We start from the raw sequence: 27,961 nt of genomic DNA, 5'->3' as shown, positions 1-27,961 counted from the left end.
TGGAAAGATTTAGTTCTTTTTTTATACCCCCCATAACTTTAAAGAGTTATTGCCCTTTATGATTTTTCATGAAAAAACTAATTGAGGTATCAACTTCAAACTTCATAGATGGATTTCATTGAGGAGGAATGCAGTGTTCAAAATGCATAACACTTTTACATAGTTTCAAAATTGTGCTTGCATTTTTTCATGCTTACTTTCAAGGCACGTGAAACATCTGTATTAGATCAAGTATGAAGGCAAGTGTAGTGTGCACTTACCATAACTCTTTGATGCATAGTTTTGATGAATACTTAATAAGTTTTAGTTTGGAGACTAACTAGCTATAAAGATATCAATATTTACCTTTATGAAATTTGATTGATGGACATACATTTTATCTCAATCACACAACGAGAGAATTTACCTCAAATATCATTATCTCATTAACACTGATGGCGATCAAAGATTTCAATAAAGTTTCTCCAGGATTACAGGTGAAAGTTTAAAAAATATACTACTCAAAATTTGCTAAGGACCACTTTTTCTACAGTGCGTTACTTTTGTGTATTTGTAATAAATGTGAAAATCGATTAAAAGGAATTAAATATAATTAGTTAAGAATTGATTTTTATGAAAATAATGACAATGGAAGGGTTCCTTGGCGTGTGCCTGTTTAGGAAAGAGTGTGCTGGACGAAAATCAACATTTTGGAGATCATATAGTGGAATAAAAAAATCTTGCAAATCAGGAAATGGTTGGGGTAGGGTGTTTGATATCGAGTATGGTGTCCTCGGGCATTAATTACGGCCTTGCATCGCCGCCACATGCTGCTGATGAGCCTGCGGACCTTGTGATAAGAAATCATCTGGGCCCATTCCTCTATGATTGTATGTCTTAGCTCCTGAACTGTTATTGGTTGGACATGGCGTGAAGAAATGGCTTCTGCAGCATATCCCAAGCATGCACAATTGGATTTAAATCCAGGGACCTCGCCGGCCAAACCATGCGGACTATAGTTGCCTTCTCAAGATATCGGTTTGTGATGTGGGCTATGTGTGCACGGGCGTTGTCATACATAAAAATGAAATCTGGGCCGACTGCGCCAGCGTACGTGCGTACATGGGCGTCTAAGATTTCATTGACATACCTTACTGCCGTCTGTGTACCGTGTTCAATTATGTGTAGGTCCGTTTTGCCCTGAGCGCTTATTCTCGTCCACTCCATGACTGAACACCCGCCAAAACGGTCGTGTTTTGCAACGCATGCTGGAGCTAAGCGTTCATTTGGACTTCTGAAAACACTAGCCCGTCTGTCCGTGAAGTCCACACAAAACCTTGACTCATCAGTGAAGAGGACCGGGGTCCAATCATTAACTGTCCATGTGACATGAGTCTGCGCCCATTGCAAACGCTCTTGAATATGGTGTTGTGTATTGCTGGCCTCCGTTATCTCAACCCAGCATCATGCAACCTGTTTATAACAGTTTGTGTGCTTACACACACCAGTTGCATTCTGGAACTCGTTACGTAAGGTCGTACCGCCTCCGTGGTCGAGGGATTAGAGTCGATGACTTGTAATCCAGTTACCTCTGTGGCGTGGGTTCGATCCCCGGGAGATGCTTTGGTAGTTTAGCGCGGAGGAAGGTAGTCTAGTACTGGTGTAACTCTCCAGGAACGATGGTTAGGAAACTACCTGCCTACATGACTGAAATACTGTTGGGAAAAGGCGTAAAATGAAACAAACAAAATGAAACGTAAGGTCGTAGCGTTCGAGAACCGTTGGTGCCTGGGCTTGAGTCGTTGAACGTTCCCGATCTCCGGCATGGCTCTGCAAGACATTTCCAGTCATTTGGAATCGGCTCCACATCCTCGAGGCAACACTTTGGGATACCCCAAGGACACGGGCAACGTGCCTTTGTGAACGGCCAGCCTCCAACATTCCAATACCCCTGTTCATCTCATCTTCACTAAGACGAAGTCTAACCTGTCGATTTGCCATAGTTTGTTAATTTCGAACACAGTTTAACAATACGACGAGAGAAGTCTTGCTGCTTGTACACGTTTAACATGGCCATAAAACACTAAATTTCCATGGGCATGCTTTTCCACGTGCTTATCGTGCAAGGTGTACATGACAAATAGATAACTTAAGTACACGATTATAAGGTCCAAGTACAGGTTATCGTTAGCGGAAATATGATTTTGATATGATGATAATTGGACTGAAATATGCAATGTCGAAAAGGTGATCCTTAGCAAATTTTGAGTAGTATATGTTGTAATTTAGGCTCTATTTTTGTGTAGGCTAAATAGATCTACCATATATTTTAATATTAATTGCACATCATATCAGGGACGTATATAATACCAGTGCATGTAACACAAATTTACAAATTATATTGTGCATAGTCTTTTCTCAGTAATAATATGGATTAAGCGGGAATTATCTTTTTAATCATAATAACATTCCCAGGCATATGAAATTCTGGTACAGTCCGATAAAATCTTATTACACATTCAATCTTCGTGAAAATGGAATACAATTGTTTGGTTGTTACGTTCATGCATTTGGTATATTCGTGATGACGCCAATTGTGCGCATTGATTCGGCGCAGTTGGTCGCCCTTGCCATATAACTGACCAATCAGCAATTGTTTTAGCTTTCTATGACGTCATTTTTTGTACACATGGCGACGTCGCTTAGTTACACTTGACGTCGCTCAATGATTAATTATTTGAAGGTAGATTTCTCAAATAAAATGAATTTGACGATTTAAAATATGGGCTGTAAATTGTGCACATGCACTAAGCCTAACGAAGAAGATAGGTTGGAAAATGACCGGCCAAAGAAGCGCACCACAATCTCAAACAGATTTAAGTGGCAACTTTTTGGTAGGAAGAAAGACGCCACTGTTGACGCCCACCCAACTTCCGGAGTGGCCGTCGTTGAAGTAAATGTAACATCAGAAACACAAGTAGAAGGTGAGTTGGATCGATGTCAAAATAATAACGGGAACTTTTAAAATCATCAGTATACTACAGTCATTAATTGTATACTCCGTTACAATTTAGCGACGTGAATGTGCACAGATGGACCATGAACTTAGTCATTCTCTTTTTGGTTTTACATTTCAGTTTTTCCCCCGGGTTCAAATACATTTGTAATGAACTTGTCCTTCTAAGAATTGTCTAAATATACTTTTCAAATAAACTGGCTTATAAAATAGACTCTGGTCAGAGTGTCCGCAATAGTCTTTCTTTCCCGCGGGTCACTTGTTGTCTTCATCCACCTGTAAAACTGGTATGTCGGCTTAGAAAACCATCCAAATAAATATAATATAGTGTTTTTCTGATATATATCATTGTTAGTCAAGGTAATACATGTTTTAGAAAGGTTTATTTCCGTAACGAATATCATACACCACTGATGCTAACTGTATGTTGGTTACATCTAATTATAAGCATGCTCATACTTCCCTTCCCTTTATTTGAATTTACCTAAAATATGATAAACAAGATCGACAAGGAAAGGCGGCATTCAATGAACGCAGCCCCCACCCGACCCAGCAACAAGCGCCAGCGGCAAGGAGCCCAGGAGGACCCCAAAGAAAAACAGGACAGGGCACACGGCAGAGTACGGGCAGGCAAACCACTACATCAGAATACATAATAAGTAACTTATAAGGAAATAAAACAAAACAAATAAATGATTTAATATAAGGCCCACAATGTCAAAAGGCACAGGGGAAGGGGACATGAGACACGGGGAAGGGGGGGGGGATAAAATAAATATAAACCAGGGACAAGGGAAGATACTTACCGTAGACGAGAAACAACAAGAGACACGAGCAAAAGTGTCACCAAAACAGTATAAAACAACATAGACATACATCTGAGGAACACAGAGGAGCGCCGCCTTGGAACGGTCAGCAGCATAATAATGACTACTGGGGAGTTTAAACCGGTTAATGGTGCACCAAACCTCGCTCTTAGCCCCACCATGTTCCTATAAACGAGACAGTGTAAATAAAATGAATCCCCGCCAAGTGAAATTCTAACAGTTGTTATGGTTACAAAAGGTTGAATAAGTAAAACACCAAAATGATCATGTAGAAACATATAAAAGTAAACCCAATGACCATAACAAAAGTATTCGATGTCTTAAAGGAAGACAGAGCAACAAGAAAATCACCTACACGGGCCCGACGAAGCAAGACAGAAGACAAACATTAAGGCAATTCAGTCCCAAAGGGCTTTAAGAACTGTCCATCATATAGTCTCCCACTTGGTCCGTCAGATGTAATCAAAAGAGGAAAGCCAAAGTGTGTTTATAAATATAAACCAGTTGACAATTCAAAATGTTTCAGTTTTTTATGTTTTTAATGAGATTTTTAAGAAGTTGATTGGTAAAAAGAATTTAAAAAATAAATTTACAGGTTCTAAGCTACATTGAATTATCGTTGAATTTATTTCTCAAAGACTGTTGAACATAACGCCAGAAAAAAGTGATTTTGAAGTTACGCTTATTACTCAATAATGTGTGTTTCGTAACAGTATTACAATATATACTGTTATGCTTAGCCCTACATATTTTTAGTCATATGAACGTCTGCACATTATTAACGTGTGAGGTTATTTCTGAACTAAGTAGATTTTCGAAATTTTAAAATTTTCATTCAATTAAATGCCTACTTCTATGATATTCAATGGACAAAACGTTACAAATTATAAACGTCATGAATGTTAGTGACATCACATTTAAAGGGACTCCACTGAGGATTTTTTGACATGACGGGACTGGTAATAATTTTTTGAGATTATTACTCCATTTGATGTAAATCTATACTGGTAACTTATTGGCAAAACTTCAGTTCATTAGCTGGCTTCGTATTTCTAGAATAATTATTATAATAGTGAAAAATGACACAAAATTGAAAAGCGTTTAAATGCTTTTCACTCAAATCTGACTGAGAATGGCACAAACATACGATTTTCAATGCATTTCTTGTATATCTCTTAGTTATATTTTATTGATGTTTTTGTTGTAAGTGCTCATGTTGATCTAAGTGAAAAATTAAAATTATATAGTTTAAGCCTTATAAACCTCAGTGGAGTTCCTTTAATGTACTGTAACGAATGTACTGAAAAAAGTAGTCCCATGTTGATCAAAATTGATAAACAGAGTAAAAAATTCTTGAATAATTGAAAATATTTTTGAATACTAGTACAACAAACTTCAAACTTGATCAGAATTTAAGTACTCGAGGTACTTATCAAAATTAACAAAATTTTTCAAGTATTTGACGAATTAACACAAAGCATAATTTATTATGACACAGAGCTCTAGTTTTAATGTATATGCCATATTGTCCACATGTATTTTATAGTAAATAAATACTTAACCATATAACGTGCGTATTGTCGCTCGAACGGAAAAAGACAAAACCTTATTCCTATTCCCTGATTCCATGTATTCGTCATTCTTCAAATAGCTTGCCAAATGAAGAATATTATTGTCCACAGTCACTAAGTACATAATCTTTATAATGATATGTGCAGGTCTAACCAAAATCCGAATCCCATCACAGGATGGTCGTTTTGTGTAATTTAACAATAGGGAAAACATGCACAGCTGCATTGTACATATACTATTATTGAACCGGCATGCGTAATTCTCTGTATTTTAATAGAAAATGTTTCCATGTAAAGAAAATCTAATTTTCAAAAAATTACATTCTTCGTTTTGAAATCGCTACAACTGTATCAAACACTGTCTTCTCTATTATGACGCAAACAACGCTGTCCTTTGGTGGAACTAACGAGCGTTCCGTTTTGGCTATACACCGTAATGGACTAAGGTTATGATGCTAATTTCTTATCATCGTCAAGTCAGAAGTATTTTAAACCTATTTCCTTTGTAGATGAGAATCATGAGGTCATTGTTACTGCAGATATTACAACGCCTATTGATGTCCAGATCAACAAAGCTGCTTCACAGGAAATTCTTCTTGACGAGAGCAAGGCCAAGCCCCAAGTTGTACTCCCACAAGATGCCAAGATTGTTCCCGTGACCACTTCTAAGAAAACCATAAATGCGTCAGCACCGACTTCTGAAAAGACCGAGATAGTACCAGCGACGACTTCACATGTGGGGACCGAAGTTAAGACCGAAGTGATGTCCGTAACGAATCTTTCAAAGAAGACCAATGTGGTATCAGCAATGACAACTTCTGTATCGGCAACTTCAATAAGACCTTCACCAACTGATTGCAACAAAGAATTACTTTGTGTTGATGAAATTGACAACACCAGGCAGTCATCAATTCCAATAAACCTCGAAGAAAATACATCAGAACATGGTTATTCAAGCCTGAGAGAAGCAATAAGCATTATATCAAGGGAAAAACCTCTAACACAGACAACTGTGTTTAAGGAAACCGGGAAATTACCAGTAAAATCAAGCTCGAAGGACTCTAGGACGGACTCAAGCTCTTTTGCAGCCGAGAATGACAAAATGCTACCAGTTATAAAGTCAACTGATGAAAACAAATTATCACAAATATCATTAAAAACCGATGAATCAAAATCTACAACAGTTTGTTTACTAAACAAGAAAGCTACATTAGTATCATCTGCTACCATATCTTGTAATGAAAATACATTACCTGACATAAGTTCACCTCATAAATCCCTTACTTGTACTGAGAAAACAGAAGGCTCGTCAACCAAGCAAACACCAGTGTCAGTCGAGCATAAACATAAAGAAATGATACAAACAATTGAATTAGCGGCAAATGACAATTTGACACCAGCCCTTAATATTATCGGGAGCAAAGTCAAACCTACTGCAAAGACAACCATAGCACCAGACACGAAAGTATTTCATGCACCAAATCAGATAAAGGAAATTGGATCAACGCCAGCGATTTTCATAACAGATAAAACACAGGAATTACCAATTTCTTCTCCAGAGGAAAGACAAACAGGAGACATCGATATCAAAGAGAAGAACAGAATATATCCAATATCTTCTACTGATGGTAAAACGAAGCAAATGAATGACACTACGAAAATAACATGCTTGCCTGTTCCTGGTACATGTACTACAAGAGAACCAAAACTGACAGCTAACACTGCCATTGCCGAGAAAACTAAAACGTTACCAGTGTCTACCTCTTTCATTGAAACGGAAGCAGAATTGAAGACTAACACGTCAGATCCAAATAGGCCATTATCCGTCACAAAAGACAGACAATTATCAAACGTAAATAATGATCAAGTTTTATCTCAAAACAAATCTAGCTCGGACGCGACTTCATCTGTTTCAAAATCTGAAAAATGCACAAAGGAAAGGCCAGACGATACATATAAAGATAGTTCGCAGAAAAAGAAGCAAATATCTGATACAGAAAATAAATGTAAAAGTATTCATTCTAATCCGTCTAAAACAAAAAATGAGGTCCGTGAACCTTTCAGAAAACTTGCAATTACCTTGAAATGTGCCGAGTCATTGGAAGATGATAGTAATCAGTTGAAGACAAACAGTGAATGTTCATCTACAGCTGCTAAACCTCTGCCTCAAAGTTCATCCAGATCGCAAAGTTTACCAACGGTTTCTGCTTTAAAGAAAATGAAAGTTAGTGATTTTGCTGTACCGAAACGTCATCCTGCATCACCCATGACGTCCTTGCATTTAAAACCTGACGCCAAACACTTGTTTGCTATTCCTGCTATAGCAAAAGCTGATATCAAAGATGAATCACAGATCAAATGGACACAGAAAGAATCGAGCAGTAAGTTCATTATAAAAACTTCATAGTAATAATTTATAAGAAAAAATGTTACAGTATTCGTTGAAAATTACTTTTATAATCAGTTCATTGAAAAAACTGCTTTTTTAAACTTACTTTAAATAGATAATTTATATACAAGTAAAGATATTTTGATTAAAGACACAGTCATGCTACGGAAAACAGAATGTGTTTAATAAATACATGTACCACTAGTGAGTAATTGACGATTGTATTGTATTACGTAAAATCAGGTCCAAAAGCCCAGATGCCTTGGATGTCAAGAAGGCAAATGTTTGATGTTACATTTCCGCCACTAGGAAAATCACTTTTGGAACGGTTTGGGACAATCAATCGTATGCAGGCTTATCGGTATGTTCCACAGACAAAAAGCATAGAAGTGCTGAAACTAGAGCACAATCGTGAGTATAAAATTATGTTCATTACTCAAAAAAAAAAATCTTCAAAATTAAAGAATATGATTTTTCTATGTTGCAACTGTTTCTTCAGGATCTGTGCAATGACGAATAGCGTTTCGGTTTTGTCGTTGAATACCTGTTGTTCTGACAAGCAGCTGTATACAGAACATCCTATGGTTCGAAAGACCTTTGTTATGTAATATAGACCATAGGCAGGGATGATTGCTGAAAAATAATTCCATATTTATGATCAATATCCAAAAATTTGAATTCAGTTTTCTTTTCTGCTATTCACATATGCATATGAATAAAAACAGACTGAATTTTGGGATCATGACTAATTAGACAATAAAATGCGATTAATCAATTAAAATATTTAAAGTAACACGTTTTCTTATCTGTCTCCAAGATAAGTCATGCACGATATTACTTAGAGTTTGATTCGAAAAAAATCACATTTTAAATAATGATTTTATTCTTTAAAGGCACGCTACTTTGATTAATGTTATAAGATAGTTTTGAATATGAAATATTTGTGTTTTAGGCTTCCCTGGACTAAAATTAAAAGCAAGTGACATAGTGAAATATCCTAGGGTATTAAATCTAGCACCATCACAAACTAGTCATACAGGCCGCAGGTCTCACTCTTGAGGTGAGTAAATCATATCAGAAATATTTGAATGCTTTTACTGATTACTTACTAACTTAACAAATAAATATCATAATTATATATTGTTTAACACAAATTTCAAATACTTTGTTAAAGGAACTCCAATAAGGTCTGAAGTTGAATTTCTTTCACAAATTAGCTTGGGCATTTATAACAGAAAGATATTGAAAGATAGTTACGAAATATACTCAGAAATAATTGAAAACTGTATTTCCGTGCTACTGCTATCCAATTTGTGTGAAAAGCACTGAAATGCTTTTCAATATTGGGTCATTTTTCGCAATTAGAATAACTATTCAAAAAAAAGAGTGAGGGAACTATCTAAAATTTTGCAAACAAGTTATTGGCCTAGACTTGGAACAGTTCTCTAAAAATTATTCCTGTTATGTCAAAAAAACCTCTGTGGAGTCCCTTTAAGTAAATTAAATCAATTTGGTAATTTTATGATTCCATGCTATCTCACCAAGGACCTTTAGGTTAAAAGTAAATGTCACAGAGCTGATGTCATGTGACTCTTTTTAATTTAGACATATTTAATTGAAAATATATCTACATGTTGCTTAGATTGTGTAATTTCCATAACGCCATAACATAATCAAAAATCTAATATGTTACATGTTTTCTTGTAGATACAGAAAGAACCTGAACTTCCTGCCGTACCATCTGAAACACTTGATAAACTTCAAATTGTATAAATCATAAAAATGATAAAATTTGGGTTTTTTTAGACACATAATATACTTGTGACATAAAAATATTTTAAATTAAGTTGAAAATGTTGTACATCAAAGTACCCCGGTATAGGTTATACTTTGACATAAACATAAAAAAAAATGTTAAATTGTTATGTTTATTCTACTGTAATATATATTTGCTTGTATGCATGTTTATATAAAATATTTGAATAAATTAAATTATCTTAGAAAATAACCTGTAAGTTCATATATTTATTACACCATCACGTTCTTCATGTCTGTCATCAAGGGTTGCCATCAGCAAAATATTGAAAAGTTCTTATTACTTTGATGAAAATAGAAATAAATAATTAACTTTATATGTAAAACATTATCAAAGGATCTAGTATTCAGTACAATAAACAACAAGATGTCTAATTATGTTTTCTCTTTTCACAATTTTTTATTTTTATCTGCCTAAACAATAACATAAATATTATAACATGACAGCACCACATTCAGTGGTTTCATATTGAACCTTTTACATTCAAACCTGTGGTAAAGACACCACTGTTTAAAAGACCACCGCCTAATAAAGACCATGCTATAAATAAGACCACTCTTTATGAAACCTCTATTGATAAAATATAGTGTACATTCCAAATACACACCACTTGTCTAAAAAGGCCATGAATGGTCTCTGCTTCGGATAGCCTTTATCCACAGGTTTTGACTGTATACTGAAACACATGGTAATGGCTAATATTATAACAACATTACAGCACCTTAAAAAATCATCACTTTAATTTATTATCTTTGTCTAAATTACTCAGTGAGAAGCAATTATAACATACAAATATGACTTTAAGGTAACACTGATAATAAAACAGGAATGTTAAGTAAATATCATTGTAAAAAATACTCCTAATAAGTCCATCCTATTATTCTTACCTTTTAGAATACATTTACAATTAACATCTTGTATTAGAATTTATGACTAGCAATAGTTTAGGACTATTAAGCCTTGAGATTGACATACATATGTAAAAGTTTTATCATAATCACACTGAAGCTGGATACAAAGTCTCAATCATTTAGTAGCTTAGTTTCCATCATACATGAATTGGAGTTATCTCATTTATTCATTAGCTAAAATTATCTCAATCATTTGTTAGCACATTCATCAGCTGAAATGATCTTAATCATTCAAAATAAAAAATAATCTTCATCAAGTTGCACTGATACATAAGCCGAATTATCTCAACAATTTGCTACTTGCAATAGTGTTAATAATACCTTTGCTGAAATTATCTCAATGATTGTTTTGTTGAAAATATCACAACTATTCTTAAACTTAAATTATCTCAATCATTTAATTGATGGTATCAAATTATCATAATCAATCATAAGCTGATATCATCTCAATCATATCATCAAACAATGGTTTTTTCCTACCTGAAATCATCTCAAATCTTAAATTTTCTCAATTATTCATTGGCTTAAATTATGTCAATCATACCTAGTCTCATTCATTGCTGAAATAACTTCAATTATTTATTAGCTGAAACAGTCTAATTAGCTGAATGTATCTCAATAATTTATTACCTGAAATTATGTCAATCATTCAAATTAATAATCTGAAATTATCTCAATCATTCATTCTCTAAAATTATCTCAATTATTCATTCTCTGAAATTATCTCAATCATTCATTCTCTGAAATTATCTCAATCATTCATTATCTGAAATTATCTCAGTAATGCATTATCTGAAATTATCTAAATAGTATATTCATTATCGGAAATTTTCTCAATCATTCATTATCTAAAATTATTTCAATAATGTATTATCTGAAATTATTTCAATAATATATTCATTATCTGAAATTATCTCAATCATTCATTAGCTGAATTATTTAATTAGCTAATTATCCAACATATAACAAAAAAACAATAGAATTAATAGAATTAAAAGCAGATCTTTTGCATATTATACATGTGTAAAATCGTTGTAACTGAATTCCAAAACAAGCTATGCTTAAAATTATCATTTACTAAAAATAATTAATTAATAAATATAAAAACACATGTTCTGTAAAAATGACATACAAAATTATTTATAAAACATCTATCAAAATTTAAAGCCCATAAAATTTATATAAAAAAATATTAAAACATGTATATAATATAAAACAAAAACCAAGAGGGCCATGATGGCCCTGAAATCGCTCACCTGTATATAGACCCTTGGTCCAAGGCTAATTTTAAACCAGGGCCTTTTATTTAAAAAAAAACTTGTTAGACACCCATTAGAAGATGTACCATAATAAATATCTATGCTCTAGCTCTTTAGGGTTTTAATAAGAGATTTTTAAAGTTTTAATTATGTACATATAGGGAAAACCAATTACCCCTAACCCCCCCCTCAGAGGGGCCAATTTTGATCCCAGGGCTTTTATTTGAACAAACTTGGTAGACACTAGAAAATACTTCATGCTTAGTATCTAAACTTTAGCTCTTTTTTTTTTATAAAAAGATTTTTAAGATTTTTCTATACACATATAAGGAAAATCAATGACCCCCCCCCTTCCTCCCCCCCCCCGCCCGGGCAGGGTCAATTTTAACCTAAGGGCCTTATTTGAACAAACTTGGTAGACACCACTGAGAAGGTGTTTCATGCTTAATATCTTAGCTCTAGATCTTTGGGGTTTTTAAAAGAAGATTTTATTAAGTTTTTACTATATTCATAAAGGGAAAAACGATGATTTCCTTGAGTGGGGCCAATTTTTACCCAAAGGCTTTTATTTGAACAAACTTGGTATACACCCACTAGAAGATATTTCATGTTAAGTATCTAAACTCTAGCTCTTTGGGTTTTTTATAAGAAGATTTTAAGCTTTTACTATATACAAATAAGGAAAATCAATGATCCCCCAGGCCGGGGCCAATTTTTTCCCCAGGGCTTTTATTTGAATACACTTGGTAGACATGCATTAGAAGATGTTTTATGCTAAATATCTTAGCTCTAGCTATTTGGGTTTTTTAAAAGAAGATTTTTTTACTATATTCAAATAAGGAAAATCAATGACCCCCAGGACGGGCCCAATTTTGACTCCGGGCATTTATTTGAACAAATTTGGTAGACACTGACTAGATGATGTTTCATGCCAAATATTTAAGCTTGAGCTCTTTTGGTTTTTCTAAAAGGAGATATTTTAATTTTTTTCTTACGTTGCCATGGCAAACAGAGTTCTGCTTGGAATTAAATTCTTTGAATAATTTTTAAAGTTGATTACCAAAAGAACATTCCTGTGAAGATTGGATGAAATTGGCTTAGCATTTTATGAGGAGATGTGGTTTAAAGTAAAAGTTTACGACTGGATGGACGCCGGACGAAAAGCGATCACAATAGCTCACCATGTCACTTTGTGACAGGTGAGCTAAAAATCAAAACATGTTATGCGCAACAGAGACATAATCAATAATTTGGAAGTTACCATACTCATGCTCTGCATACTAAACACACAACAACAAACACAAAAATTAAGTATTATATAAAGCATATTGAGCAACTTTTTATGTAATATAAAAATCCAACTACAAAATTTACATGTTCAGAATTTATCCTCTGAATATATATCACACAACCAGTTATGAATGAAAATAGTTATAAACTTTCAAAAAGATTCCCTTGAAGACTTATACATCAGTTTGGAACTTATCATCATCATACTGTTCAACAAACTCAGGTTTCTGTATCTTTTAAACAAGCAGATGTAGTTGTCCGTAAACTTTTAAGGAAAGGAAGTATACCTGTAAATGTACAATAACAATAATATAAGAATATTCACTAATAATTTTATTTAATTATATTTTATTACTAACACTCTCTCTGGATTAGTGCAAGTTTGATTGGTATATCAGTCTTATTCTAACAGACAATTGCAAAATAAAATCATGTTCAAATGGAGACTATGTATTGTGAAAAAATCTTACATACTATACTCTTATCTGTGTTCACCATTATTACCATTTAACTTTAAAAAAATAAAATGTTATTTACTATTGTGTCATTTTAATACTATTATATACATTGTAACCTTGATGGTTTTTATTTGTTTGGGTCGTCAGACCAAACAATCAATGGTAGCCTGGTGTTCTTATTTGCAAATGTCGAAAGTAGTCAAAACTCCTCAAAGCGGTTACTTCCGTTCTTATGTACATTAACGCTGAAAATTTAGGGGAGATCACTGCGTAAATATTTTCAAATGACAGGCGCAAAAATTTAATTAATATAACGAAAAATTAGTTCCCGATTGGTCGAAGATTTCTAATATTGTGTTAATCTTATAGATATACATGCTTATATTCAGCTCCATGATTATTTACTTCAGTGTTAAACAACAGGTTTACCGTGAACAAAATATATCGAAATTAATAAGGGTTACAAACTCTAATTAAGAATAATATGGTATTCTTCAGGCTGTTATCTTATAACTCCCCGTGGTCGAGGGGTTTACACGCTCGCTTTAGAAGCGAGAGGTCCGGAGTTCAAATCCCAGTTCAGGCAACTCATGTTTTTTTTTTGTTTTTTTTTAATTGATTAAGCCAAATAAACATTGAATTGAATATCAGTGTTGCAATTAGTCTTATAGCCAATTTACTATAGTTATAACACTGGAAACAGAATTTGGTGACACTTTACAAACAAATTGGTTTATAATCTCACAACCTTCACCTTTCTGACATTCTGAGACCCAAACAAATTCAGTGCCTTCTGTGCTTTGATTTTTGTTTTTATTGGGTTTAACATTGCAACAACACAATAGTATAGGTCATGCGGTGATTTTAAGTCTTACTGGTGGAGGAAGACCTCAGGTTTCCCTCTGCACATTATTTCAGGCACAAGCCAGCACCTAAATAGAGCCATCGTAAGCTACATTAATGTTCAATTTACACCCTTGTGTATTTTATAATAACAAAAGCCAAATATATAGCTTCTAACACATAAAAAGTCTTCAAGTACTTTTTTTCTTTTAATTTTGAAATGTAATACATGTAATAAAGACTGTCACTCTATCAAACAAAGATGCTTTATAGATCCATGAAAGTTGTGTATGTATAGCAACTAGGAATTCTAACTTACTAGATCCTCCAGTTCCCATGGTGGCCAATGACTCATAATCCTTGTTCCTTGATTCCCTATTTGCCATTAACACTATGTACCTGGTTATGAGAAATTATTATTGTTATATCATTTTCAATTATTATGACCCCATTTTTAACAAAATTTAATATCTTGTTCATCTTAAACAATTTTTAATCTGTAGTCAATGCAAAAGTTTCTGTATAACTGAGTTAACCATTAGATTGCTAACATGGACATGCAGAAGAATATTCCTCAAATACAATAACTTACATATGAAAAAAACAACATCAAAGGGTCATAATTATGTTAAAAAGATTAAATTACAAAACTCTGACAATAGTGCCATGACACTTGGACACAATAGCTCTGTGAAGGTTTGATTGAAGATCTCTTGAGAAATGTAGGAGAAGTTGCATACAGTGGAAACTGTTAACATGCCTGCCAACATTCACCAATCTAATAACAAGCATATTAATTCAAAAAACCTGGTTAAAAGGATAAGTAAAATACATTGCTAAACAAATAGAGTTTTGAAATTGTTCTTTTTTATACCACATAAAACTATTCTTACTTGGTTACAATCTGTATATGGTAACTTCTAAAGTTAACAACAGCTTTCACACACTGATTGTAGGCTTCCGTCAGTTTATCACAGTTACTAGATTCAACTGGTAAGCAGAAAAATAAAATGATATAAATTTTGTTATTATATAATCTAAATATAGCTGCAATCTCATTGGTCCAAACAGTAGTCAACAGAACTTTTTATAAAATCATATTTACTGGGTGTAGTATCATATTCACTGGCTGAATTGGATTTTCCCAGTCTTAAAAATATATTGAGACTAATATTCAATGACCATACACTGTAGACTGCTAATTATGCGTATTAATTAAAAATTGTGTTTTGTTCTTCATGGCAAAGTTCTCGATTAAAATATCATTATTTTACTATTATACTTAAAGGCTAAACCGTAATGATCAGTATAAACTTGAATTACTTTTGTATGTGCAGTGTTTGGGTAGTCGTTGCACGTCGTACAAGTGCGTCTTTTTTCCGGCGCTTCAACAAGGCAGAAATTGTACATTGTAGATTGTACTTTCTGTGATTTTTTTTAAAAATTCTTAGCCTATTCATATAATAAAACAATTATTGACTAGTGAGCCATTGAATATGATGTGATATTCACCGACAGAAAGTCATATTGACCTCGGCTATCGCCTCGGTCAATATGTCATCTGCTGGTGAATATCATATCATATTCAATGGCTCACTAGTCAATAATTGTATTATACACACAAACGTATGTTATAAATTCACTTTGTATCAGGCGGTGTATAAATACATGATGTACCAAGAGTTGTTATCCATGATGATAAAAGTCCAGATAAATATTAATTATCAGGCATTTGGTCAGCTTTTTGTAAGATAAATTAAAAAAATATACAATTATATCAAATTTTTATGTTTGGGTTTTAAATTTACTTTTTTACCTTATATTCTTCTTTTCAATGATTTTTCACCTTGTATAAAAAGGTTTATAAAAGGCCTCTTTCAAAATTGTGCTGTTTTCCCAAAAAATTGAACTAACACCAACTTTTTTTTTCTTCCCAAAAATTAGCACTTTCAATGATAATTGTCCCCATAAAATCAAGAGGGTAAAGCCTCTTCCCAATTAAAAGAAAAAAACCATTGCATTTATACTCCCATCAATATTCATGATTTTATTGACAAAAAGCACAGGCATATCTTTACCAAGTTATTTTTTTTTCAATTAAGTGTGGATGAATATTGTTTCTGCGACTGTCATATCACAAATGAGTGATACAGAAAGTATATTATGTACTAGTATATAGTATATTAAAATGAAAACAAGAGATATAATGTAAAACATATACATACCAGTAGATTTAACTTTAGATTGTCTCTCTATAGTATAGAGAAACTCTCTGTGAGATGGTGGCATGTAATTTCTCATGTTCATCAAAAAATCTCGATTACCTAAAATCAATAAAAATATATTGATATTTCAGAAGTAAGAAAAACTGAACTTAAAAATAACAAATCAGTTATGAATTTGTGAAAAATAGTACTTCTTAACTTGAAAAGAATAATGTGATTTTAAACTTGGAAATATTATCTAAACCTTTTCCCTGTATAAACATAGTACAGTAATAATCAATTAAAATGAATGAACCTACCTTGACTATGTTTAACACCTAGGACAGCATCTATACATTGTAATGTTGAACTTTGTGCAGCACTACCACCTGTCATCTTTATAAACAAGTAAAATACCAGATTATTTATTGTAAACAATGATTTCAGCACATGCTTATTGTTATCTTAACGAATTGATCAAATTTGTGGATAAAAATGTCAAAGAAAATTTCAACCTTTACGGACAAACATTTAGGGGCCTATATGGCTGAGTTGTAAAGGTCACTTCATAAAATCACTGAGGGTTCAAATCCCTTGTGTCTGAAATAACACAGAAGGGACACCTGGTCTTCCTACACCAGTAAAGTTAAAAGTTGTTATATGACCATTGCCGTGTTGGAGTGACTTTAAATCCAACAAAACAAACATGCCAACATTTAAGCTTTCAAAATAAAAGTTTCATATCTGAACCATTTTCTAGCATAGAGGACATAATATGACATGAAATGAGCCACGTCACGACAAAACCAACATAGTGTGTTTGCGACCAGCATGGATCCAGACCAGCATAATCAGGATCCATGCTGTTCGCTTACAAACCCTATTACAAGTAGAGAAACTGATAGTGAACAGCATGGATCCTGTTACTATGTTGGTTTTGTCGTGATGCGGCTCAAATAATTACTTTCTGAATGCTACATACCTTCCTAGGTTTATCACTAACCCCTTCATATATAATACCATCAGGTAATGGGGATCCATCACCACCCCACCTACAAAATATTTATAAAATGTTTATTTTTTACGTTATTTGAATGTAAATGTTAACTGTAACTGATGCTCATCATTTTTATTCATTTGAAATTTCTACATATGCTTGCTAGCAATGGAAAGTACATATTAACACAGTTGTGCAGTGGAACAACAAGCCTGACTCTACACTCAAATCATAGACATGTCATTATTTTACTAGCAATCTAAGAGTTAAATAAATATAAATGAGTCGCGTCACGACAAAACCAACATAGTGTGTTTGCGACCAGCATGGATCCAGACCAGCCCACGCATCTGCGCAGTCTGATCAGGATCCATGCTGTTCGCTTACGAACACTATTACAAGTAGAGAAAGTGATAGCGAACAGCATGGATCCTGATCAGCCTGTGTGGATGCGCAGGCTGGTCTAGATCCATGCTGGTCGCAAACGCACTATGTTGGTTTTATCGTTACACAGCTCAAATATATACCCTGTAAGGAATGGTCTCATCACATCATAAAATGTCTCCGCTGATAAATTCTCTGAAAGAAAAATAAAGTCAAACATTTTTTATCTAAACTTTTTTTGAAGGTGAATAAATTGTGATGTGAAAACAATAAATCAAGCCATTGTAATGACTGTATTCTAGTCAATGTCTGTTCAAAATTATGAAGAACATCAAGTTTTTATTATCCCTTTTAATAATAACATCCATTCACTGTAATGATTATATAAATGTATTAACATCTAATCTATATGTAACATCCAGTATGCCATAGATGTATAAATAACATCAAGCTAATGTTATAATCATGAATAATATCAACCCAAAGTATAGAATGATACTTTGCAAAAGGAATGATATTAAGACAAAGTAACAAGAGATAATCAAACAATGTTATGAATGATATCCTGTAAATGAAATGAATTTGTGTAGTAATTATTTTCAATATACATGTACATGTATCTGAATAAGATTATATATCTTTTTCAATACCACAATCTCTTATTTATTACAATAAATATACTAAATACAACATGACAAATCATGCATTGTATACAGACAGTTTTTTACATTTTCTCCCACATTTTTACAATATGATCAGAGATTATGCCCTATTACATCATGAAGATGCTAAAATAAAAGGAATAAAATCTAATAAAAAAACAATTCTTCTATTGGAGAATGGGATAAAGACATACCATGCATAGTAGAAACAACCTTCTTCATATTATGTACTGTTTGTGTAGCTTCTGTGAGGCATTTAGTGAGTTCCTGAATATTACCATGTTCCGCATGATACAATACCTGCATCAAGTTCTACAATCAAACATTTATATACTTGTAAAGTAGATATTGCAAAGACTTCATGAAGTCAGGTACACTTCATATTCTATGTGACTAGGTATTTACTGAATCAATACTTGGTAAGGATATTTTCAATCTAGCTGCACTATTCATATTTATATACAGATGAAATACCAGTCCAGTGTTCTTTCAGCTTTCTAAATATTAAAACTTTTCTTTTTTCAAATTATACACAGAACAAGTAACTCTAGGTCTTAGATAATATATTTTGTCAAAACATAAAGAAAGGTCTCTTTTTATTATGAATAAATTATTAATACAAAGTGATAAATGTTATCTTGCATTAAAACTTGGAACAGAAAAATATAATGAATATACCTGTAGACCTGCTGCAAAAGCTAGTTCAGTTTTTGTTGTGACTGTTATAAACCATTCAGCATCAGAACCTCCTGGTATTCTATATAAACTTCGTACTGAACTAATAAAATACAGTCAACAGTATAAATCTTAGTCAAATTTTCAAAGCAGGTGATTACAGTAAATAAACATTTTAGTATCTTTATGTGGGTTTCAATAAAATTCTTATTGACTGAAGGGATAATAATGTCTATGAAATAAAAACAAGTACAGTAAATTCCTCTTATAACAATATTCAGGGGACTGCTAAATTTATATCATTATATCTGAGTATTTGTTATAGGCAACCAATTTGAAAACAAGAGGTGTGTCCTCATCAACAACATCGTTACCAGCGGTATATCATTATAAACAATATCGCTTTAAGTGGAATTTACTGTATACATCATAAATATATCTTATGTTTTCCTCATAAAAACTATAGGTATACAATGTTACCCAATTCTTGTCATACAGCATATTTGTAACATCTATTTTTATTGTAAAACTGTGGTGTTAATATAATCTATATACAAGGCTGCTGCAAATTATTAGTTTATTTGTATTTTTATCAAAGGTCACAATTGTCATTTGCTAAAAACATTTTCACAGGATATAGTCTTTTAAAGGATAACAGTTTGCAGTTATATAACCTTTAATACAGCCATTTATACTAGGCCATATGCATGTAACATGTGAAAAATCTTAATTACATGTACTACCGGTAATATAAATGTAGATTGTTAATTGACATTGCTACATACCTGCCCTCACCAGTGTAACCCCAGTTGGCAAGAACCAAACTAGCATGACTAAGTACTGGTTGTAGATCCAGATATTCCGATACCCCACACCATGGAATAGACACATTTTTAGGTAAAACCTGACATAGATGAACATAATAATATAGTGTTTACATGCTAATATTGAACATGACGGGACAGGTGTATTGATATCATTAAAAACTCATGCAGTGGAGAACTGTTCACTATTGGGGAGTTAATGCGTAAGCTTAATCAGTAGGACCATTGCATGGTGTTTCAAGGGTTTTGGTTTAAGTCAGTGTCAGGCATAACTGTTGTTCTCACCCTATGGAACTTGTAATACTTCAAACTGGTACAATATTGTTGTCAACCACTCAACATTTGCATCACACCATTTGCTTCATTAGCATCAGCATCATCATATTTTTTTGTAATCTACTGACTATTGTTATAATTTACTGAGTTTCAATTTGCTTTTATCTCAGACCTTTTTAATTGACTTCAAACCACTTGCCCGTCACTGCTGTGGGTTCGAATCCCAACAGGGACTTTGGATTCTTTCATGTGCGGAAGCTATCCAGCTAGCTTACGGAACATCGGTGGTTCTACTCAGGTGCCCATTTGTGCCTGAAATAATGCACAGGAGGGCACCTGAGGTCTTCCTCCACCAGTAAAGTTGGAACGCCGCGATATGACCTATACTGTGTCGATGTGACGTAAAACCTAAAACAAACAAGACCTTTTTAAATGATTATTTGAATTAATTTCAAGCAATAAATTTCATCTTAAGAAACCAAAATCATTTGTTAACATAATTATGTAAACATTAAGAAGTAACAGGTCCTGTTACCTACCTTAGCTGCCCCAGAATCTCCCTCCTGCCATATATAACCTGATGCTATTATAGACAATTGTAAATGAGCAAGTCTATATTGCCGATGACCATCCAGCTTTTTAAAGTCTAGCAAATCCATCTGTAAATCACAATATACATGTATAATAATAATAATAATAATAATAATAACTTTTCTGAGAGCATGCTCCTCTTTTCTCAGTAATGTATAGAACCCTAAAATTAGAAAAGGGGGACACATTATTTCTTGGCAAAGTTTGATAATAATAGGGTGAGTCTTCATAAGTATTGAAATAATACTGACCTTGAAACTAAGCCGTCCTCAAAAATAAGCTACCAATCTCTTACCAAAATTTAAAATAAGCTGTGGCTTATTATCAAATGTTTAGGGTATTGTTAAAGATTTAATTTTTAAAGTCTTTTTATAGCTCCTGTGACCTACTGCATCAGACTGAAATCATTTATATGAACTTTGTAGTCTGAGCATCAGTCCTGTGAAGTTTGGTCAAAATCACCAAGTGGTTTAGGCGATGATGTTTATAGAAATTGTGGATAATGACAGACAACAAATGTCTGAAAGGAAAGACAGACTGCTACCTCTGAGCACTTTATGTGCCGGTAACTAAAAAACCACTTTGATTCAGAGAATGCAAAATACAAATGTTGTAACTATTATGGCCATTTAACAAGGGCCACTATTCTGTAATTCATGATGGGATCAGGTGACTCAGATACATGTATAATTGGTGACACAAGTTCTATGCAAATCTGGTGCAATCAAATAAAAAATGAGACTGTTATCAGGCAAAAAAGGAAGAATACATTATGTAATACAATAATTATAAAGGAAAAAATGATAAGACTTAACACTGCTAAACCTGAGATAATATTTTTACAATGTAAAAACTCAAATCATTACCTCATGCACAGCCTCTCTCAACTGTTTCTTCTTTACCAAGTCGGGCATGTCTTTGGCAAGTGAATTCCATGACTTGAAATATTCAGGTAGGTATTCCTACAAACAAAATAGTTATATATTAATCTAACCAAAGCTTAGCCAAGCAGGGTCCACTTTCAATGTTTTCCCTTTTCTTTTAAGGGAAAAACATTGGAATAACAACACTGTTTTAAAGGGGTCCGTAAAAAACATATTTTTTTTGTATAAAATTTGATTAAATTTTTGTATTTGACCTTGATAGTCACAGTCACACTTAAATTATTAAAAATATCAGTGTTGTCATAAGTGTTGTTTTGTCCAAGTACGAAGCAAGTACAATAACATTGGGCAACACCCAACTTTTTTTACTTTTTCTAAAAGCAAACAAATAAAAGGTTTAACAAATCTTTAAGAACAAAAAATCTCGAGGGACACATATGCCCCCCCCCCCCTTTCTAGCCCTTGACTCACATAATTGGTAATTTTGTTATAGAAACTTGCCATAAATGGGTACATGGAAGTGTTCAGTTATGGAAAAAAAATGACCTACTAGTTATAACCAATCAATATGTGAAATATGAAGACTTTGAGAAAAAAAGTTTTCAAGGTAATAAGCAGAAACCACATTTACATTAAAGGCCCCTGTGACCTTGACCTTGTGATCCCTATATCAAATTTAATAGGGGACATCTTCATATGGCTTTTCAATATGTGTATTATGAAGACTTTGTGTTAAATAGTTTTCATTATAATGAGCAGAAACCATGCTGACATTTAAGGCCCCTATGCCCATGATCTTTGAGATAGTGATCCGAATATCAATAGGGGACATCTTCTAGTAATGACCAATCAATATGTGAAATATGGAGACTTTGTAATAAATAGATTTCAAGCTAATGAGCAGAAACCATTCTGACATTTAAGGCACCTGTGACCTTGACCTTTAACCTAGTTACCCCAAAATCAATAGGGGTCATCTAATAGTTATAACCAATCAATATGAGAAATTTTAAGACTTTAAGATAATCAGCGGAAACAATTCTGACATATTAAGACCCCAGTGACCTTGACCTTTGACTTAGTAACCCCAAAATCAATAGGGGTCACCTACTAGTTATGACAAATCAGTAGTGATCCCATTATCAAAAGGGGACATCTTCTACATATTGCTATTGAATGAGTGGAAACCATGCTGACATTCAAGGCCCCTGTGACCTTGACCTTTGACTTAGTGACCCCAAAATCAATAGGGGTCACCTTCTAGTTATGACCAATTAGTAGTGATCCCAATACCAATAGGGGTCATCTTCTACATATGGCTTTTCAATATGTGTATTTTGAAGACTTTGTGTTAAATATTTTTCATGATAATGGGCGGAAACCATGCTGACATTCAAGGCCTCTGTGACCTTGATCTTTGAGATTGTGATCCCAATATCAATAGAGGACATCTTCTAGTAATGACCAATCAATATGTGAAATATGGAGACTTTGTAATAAATAGATTTCAAGCTAATGAGCAGAAACCATTCTGACATTTAAGGCACCTGTGACCTTGACCTTTAACCTAGTTACCCCAAAATCAATAGGGGTCATCTTACAGTTAAAACCAATCAATATGAGAAATTTTAAGACTTTGTGATAAATAGTTTTTTAAGATAATCAGGGGATAAACCATAATAACATTCAAGGCCCCTTGACCTTTGACTTAGTGACCCCAAAATCAATAGGGGTCACCTACTAGTTATGACCAATCAGTAGTGATCCCAATATCAAAAGGGAACATCTTCTACATATGGCTATTGAATGAGTGGAAACCATGCTGACATTCAAGACCCCTGTGACCTTGATCTTTGACAGAAAGATCCCAATATCAATATCGGTTATCTACTAGTTATGAGAAATCAGTATGTGAAATATGAAGACTTTGCCATAAATAAAGATAATGAGAGGAAACCAGTCTTACATTTAAGGCCCCTGTGACCTTGACCTTTGACCTAGTGACCCCAAAATAGGGGTCATCTACTAGTTATAACCAATCAGTATGTGAAATATGAAGACTTTGTGATAAATAGTTTTTTAGTATATTCAGCAGAAACCATGTGGTCTACCGACAGACAGACCGACCGACCTACCTACCGACCGACATCAGTAAAAAAATATACCCCCTCTTCTCTTCGAAGGGGGCTATAAAAAATTAAAGAAAAAAAATGGTTTTTCCTTCTTTTTTTTTAAATCTAATAGGTAGTTGCAGTCACACTTGTTGTTTTGTCCATTACCAAGTATGAATCATTTCCATAATGTTCAATGTTCAATTTTACATCTGAAACTGTTCACATATCCCAAATTTCAAAGCTGTACATCAAAGTTGAAGGACAAGAAAGCAAGTCACTTTGGCAAATTATCTCGGTAAGCTGATATCAAATTTCAATTTGACAACTAAAACTGTGCACATGGTCTGAATTACAAAAATGTACATCAAAGGACCAGAAAATGGATCACTGCATCAAAAACTAGGTCAGCTAATATCACAGTTAAAATTTGCATCAAAAACTGTGCACATGGTCCAAATTTTAAAGCTGTACATCATAGGACAAGAAAGTAGGTCACCTTGTCAAATTATCTAGCTCAGCTGATATCAAAGTACAATTTTACATCTAAAACTGTGTATATGGCTGTACATCAAAGGACAATAAAGTAGGTCACTTCTTCAAATTATCTAGGTCAGCTGTCTGATATCAAAGTTAAATTTAACATCTGAAACTGTGCACATGGTTCATGTTTCATAGCTCTACATCAAAGGATTATGAACCAAATTATCTAGGTCAGCTGATATCAAAGTTCAAAAGTAGGTCTTTTTAACAAAATCTAGGTCAGCTGATATCAATTTTACATCTAAAACTGTGCACATGGTCCAAATCCCATTGCTATAGAATAAAAAAGAGAATTTCATTAACTTGCCTTTGATAGTCTAGGTCAATTAAAGGTCAATGTCACATTTGAATAAAGTTTGTTTTGAGGAAAGTCTTGTTTTGTCAAAGTATAAAATCAAATCTGTACATAAATATCAAAATCATAAAAAAATTAACCAAAATTTTCAATGATTTGACCTATATGGTCAAGGTCATTTAAAGGTCAAGGTCAGTTCAACCTTTCCAAATATGGAGACAATCCATTGAATAATTTAACTGTCAAGGTCATAAATGAGCCAAGGTCAATTTAAGTTTGATATCTACATGATGGTCTTATCCTGAAGAATTCTGTGTCTTAATATGAAGTAAAGCCATTAGTCAATAACAAGTTATAGCAAGAAAATGAAAATTTCAACAATTTGACCTTCAAGGTCAAGGTCATTTATGAGTCAAGGTCAATGTCTGTCTGGTTAACTAATAGGTCTAAACTAAAAGAAAGTCATGTTCAAGTTTGAAGACTGTTAGTAGTGAGTGAATCCATTCAAAAATAACAAAGATATAGCCACTAATAGCAAAATTCAGGCAAAATTTAGACATTTGACCTTCAAGGTCACTTATGAACTAAGGTCAAGTTTAGTCTTGTCTAATTGAAGGTCTTGATCAAAGGGCAGGAGTTATTGTGGCCAACTATGAAAACAATACGTACACCAAGAACTTGAAAAATTATGACCAAGCCTGTACCAATACCTCTATTTTTATTTGTTTGGGTCGTCAGACCAAACAAATAATGGTAGCGAAATTTCAGAGTCTAATGTTGTTAATTGCAAATGCCGAAAGTAGTCCACTTTTTTGAAGCGGTTACTTCCCTTTTGTATGTACACTAACACCGAAAAATTCAGGGGACATCACTGCGTAAAGATGGTCAAAGACAGGCGCATTAATTTTCAAGCAAAGTAATTCCCGAATGGTCGAAGATTTCTAATATTCTTTTATTGTATTTTCGGATGGAAAATAAGTAAATACAAAGCGGACATTCAATCTCTGACACAGTGACACAGAAGTTTACGACAAACCTAACAACAAGTAGTTCTCAAAACAGCTTAAAACTTACGATTTAAAAGAAAGAAATATTTTTATTTTGTTACAAGTATCCAACAAATTACAACGCATTCAAAGTTTAAAAATAGCGTTGGCTTATAGAATTGTCAATAAATGCACAATCACAAATTACGCGGATGAATATGATTTTATCAATGAAAATACTATTTTTAGCGATGTCTATTACCGAATACTACACAAACCGAGTAGTGGCATATATAGATTCTACATGTTGGACTGTTTGGGCGAGAAGATTTTCGCTAAAATATTTAGTTCAATTTTAAACAACAGGTTTATCCTGAACAAAATACCTCGAAATTAATAAGGATTACAAACCCGAAATGCAATTGAAGTTCTAAATTTAGAATGACTTGATGTTATTCAGGCATTGATTGTGTAATTCCGAGAATTCCGTATGTATCAAACTCTGGTGCCTTGCAAAATGAATTATAATACATAAAAATAAACTTATACGGGAAAATGCATACAGATATACAGTACGATTTAGATTGCAAAGATCAGAAAATACCACAGAACTTGCAGCCCTTAATTTGATTCTTTATAAATATACATGCTTATAGTAAGCTCCAGGATTATTTACATCTGTGTTAAACAACAGATAAAGTCGTTACAAGCCCTAATTTAGAATAATATGGTTTTGTTCAGGCCGTTCACATATAAATTCACCGTGGCTGAAGGGTTTTCGGGCTCGCTTAGGAAGCGAGAGTTCTGGAGTTCAAATCCCAGTAAAGGTTAGTCCAATATATTAGACGTTACAGGCTTGTTATAGTTTATGTCGGTCAAGCCTGACGTCTAATAGGTATTGCTCAAAAACGCATAGCATCATAAAAAAATCAAAAAATGTCTTTTGTCTTGCCTTTCAAGCTTTATTCAAAAGCTTATCTTCTTTTCTTTCAAGTTCATGCTCAATCATACACAAAAACTCTCAAACAATGTACTTATCAATTTAAAATAAAATATAAACATCAATCTATTTTTGTCTATCAGCCATACTGGTTAAGCAAGGTGCTTTACAGATTGATTCCAAATTTTTGAACGGAAAAATATATTCGAACACACTGACGGTGCATGGGCAATTATTTCGTTAAAAAAATATTCCGTTAGATTGTTCTGACTCAGTTAAACGCTTGCATTTGAATTAGCCAATCAGGTTTCGCGCACCTTATGGCCGCCATTAGTTTATCGGCTGTAAAAAGAATTGAAATACATGAGAGGATTTAATCATGATTTTTCGGATGTGACAGTTTAATTATTTTGACAAAAGGTATTTATTTTTTAGTTTTGTTCATAAATTTGTCAAAACTTATGTAAATACACACTGTCTTCATTGTTTTTCGTTCCGCCCGATTTTCTGGCGGAACATGCTATGGGTTTTTGAGCAATTTCGATATGACGTTGCTTTGCCCAGAAGCAGAAATATCTCAAAGCGACGTCATATTTATAGGACTAAGTAAAGGTAACTCATTTTTTTTCAAATTGTTTAAGTCAATTAAATATTGGATTGAATATCAGTGTTGCAATTAGTCTTATAGCCAATTTACTACAATTAAAACGCTGGAAAGCATTGGTGGCACTATACATATAATCTCACAACCTGCACCTTTCTTACATTCTGAGACCCAAACAAATTCAGCGCCTTCTGTGCTTTGATTTTCATTGGGGGGGGGGGGGCAGAGTGGGGAACTGTGAAAATCTTTGGAATCTGACATCCTCACATACCGTACCATGTCATTAAGTTAAAAGTATGTCTTTACCAAAGGTTTTATCATCAAAAATCCGAATTCAGTAGATACATTATAACTTTCTAGAAAATTTTCAGACAAATTCATCATGTCAGAAATGCAACATTCCTACTTTCAGTTTAACGAAAGGGACGTTACTCTAGTAGATCAGAATTTCCGGAAATTGGCGAAATCACTAAATCACGTGACTTGAAGTGGTATCCGGTTGTAGAAAGTACAAAAAATACTTAAAATATGACTTAATTCTATACAATTTGGCGGTTAAATATTGTTTATTAATCAGATCCTATATCATTTTGTAGATGTTACCAAAATTGTAGAAAGTCAAGTAT

At 33.4% G+C, this 27,961-nt stretch overlaps 2 protein-coding genes across 3 annotated transcripts; one reads left to right on the top strand and one right to left on the bottom strand.

Moving 5' to 3' along the window:
• The first annotated feature begins 2,678 nt into the window (after positions 1 to 2,678).
• Positions 2,679 to 10,128, top strand: LOC132713847 (mucin-5AC-like). Of its 2 annotated transcripts, none has more exons than XM_060696526.1 (5): positions 2,679 to 2,963; positions 5,933 to 7,774; positions 8,026 to 8,193; positions 8,735 to 8,842; positions 9,490 to 10,128. In XM_060696526.1, exons 1-4 carry the CDS (start codon positions 2,762 to 2,764, stop codon positions 8,839 to 8,841), a joined length of 2,319 nt encoding a protein of 772 aa, XP_060552509.1. In that variant the 5' UTR covers positions 2,679 to 2,761; the 3' UTR covers position 8,842; positions 9,490 to 10,128. The 2 variants fall into 2 exon arrangements, with proteins under 2 accessions (XP_060552509.1, XP_060552508.1); XM_060696525.1 differs by having other exon boundaries at positions 5,903 to 7,774.
• Positions 10,129 to 12,611: 2,483 nt separating this feature from the next.
• LOC132713844 (myoglobin-like) lies at positions 12,612 to 27,780 on the bottom strand. The gene is made up of 13 exons (XM_060696524.1): positions 27,642 to 27,780; positions 21,839 to 21,934; positions 20,921 to 21,040; positions 20,067 to 20,185; positions 19,285 to 19,384; positions 18,801 to 18,918; positions 18,088 to 18,139; positions 17,546 to 17,615; positions 16,884 to 16,959; positions 16,585 to 16,683; positions 15,253 to 15,349; positions 14,679 to 14,758; positions 12,612 to 13,345 (listed from the first exon to the last, which is right to left on the bottom strand). The coding sequence occupies exons 1-13, from the start codon at positions 27,717 to 27,719 to the stop codon at positions 13,278 to 13,280; spliced, it is 1,173 nt and encodes a 390-aa protein (XP_060552507.1). The 5' UTR covers positions 27,720 to 27,780; the 3' UTR covers positions 12,612 to 13,277.
• Positions 27,781 to 27,961: the final 181 nt, after the last annotated feature.

Source organism: Ruditapes philippinarum, unplaced genomic scaffold, assembly GCF_026571515.1.
Source record: "Ruditapes philippinarum isolate M1 unplaced genomic scaffold, ASM2657151v2 ctg587_1_1_1_1, whole genome shotgun sequence".
Lineage (NCBI taxonomy): Eukaryota > Metazoa > Mollusca > Bivalvia > Venerida > Veneridae > Ruditapes > Ruditapes philippinarum.
Note: the sequence above shows the minus strand (reverse complement) of the source record. Positions and strands in the feature narration are given on the sequence as shown.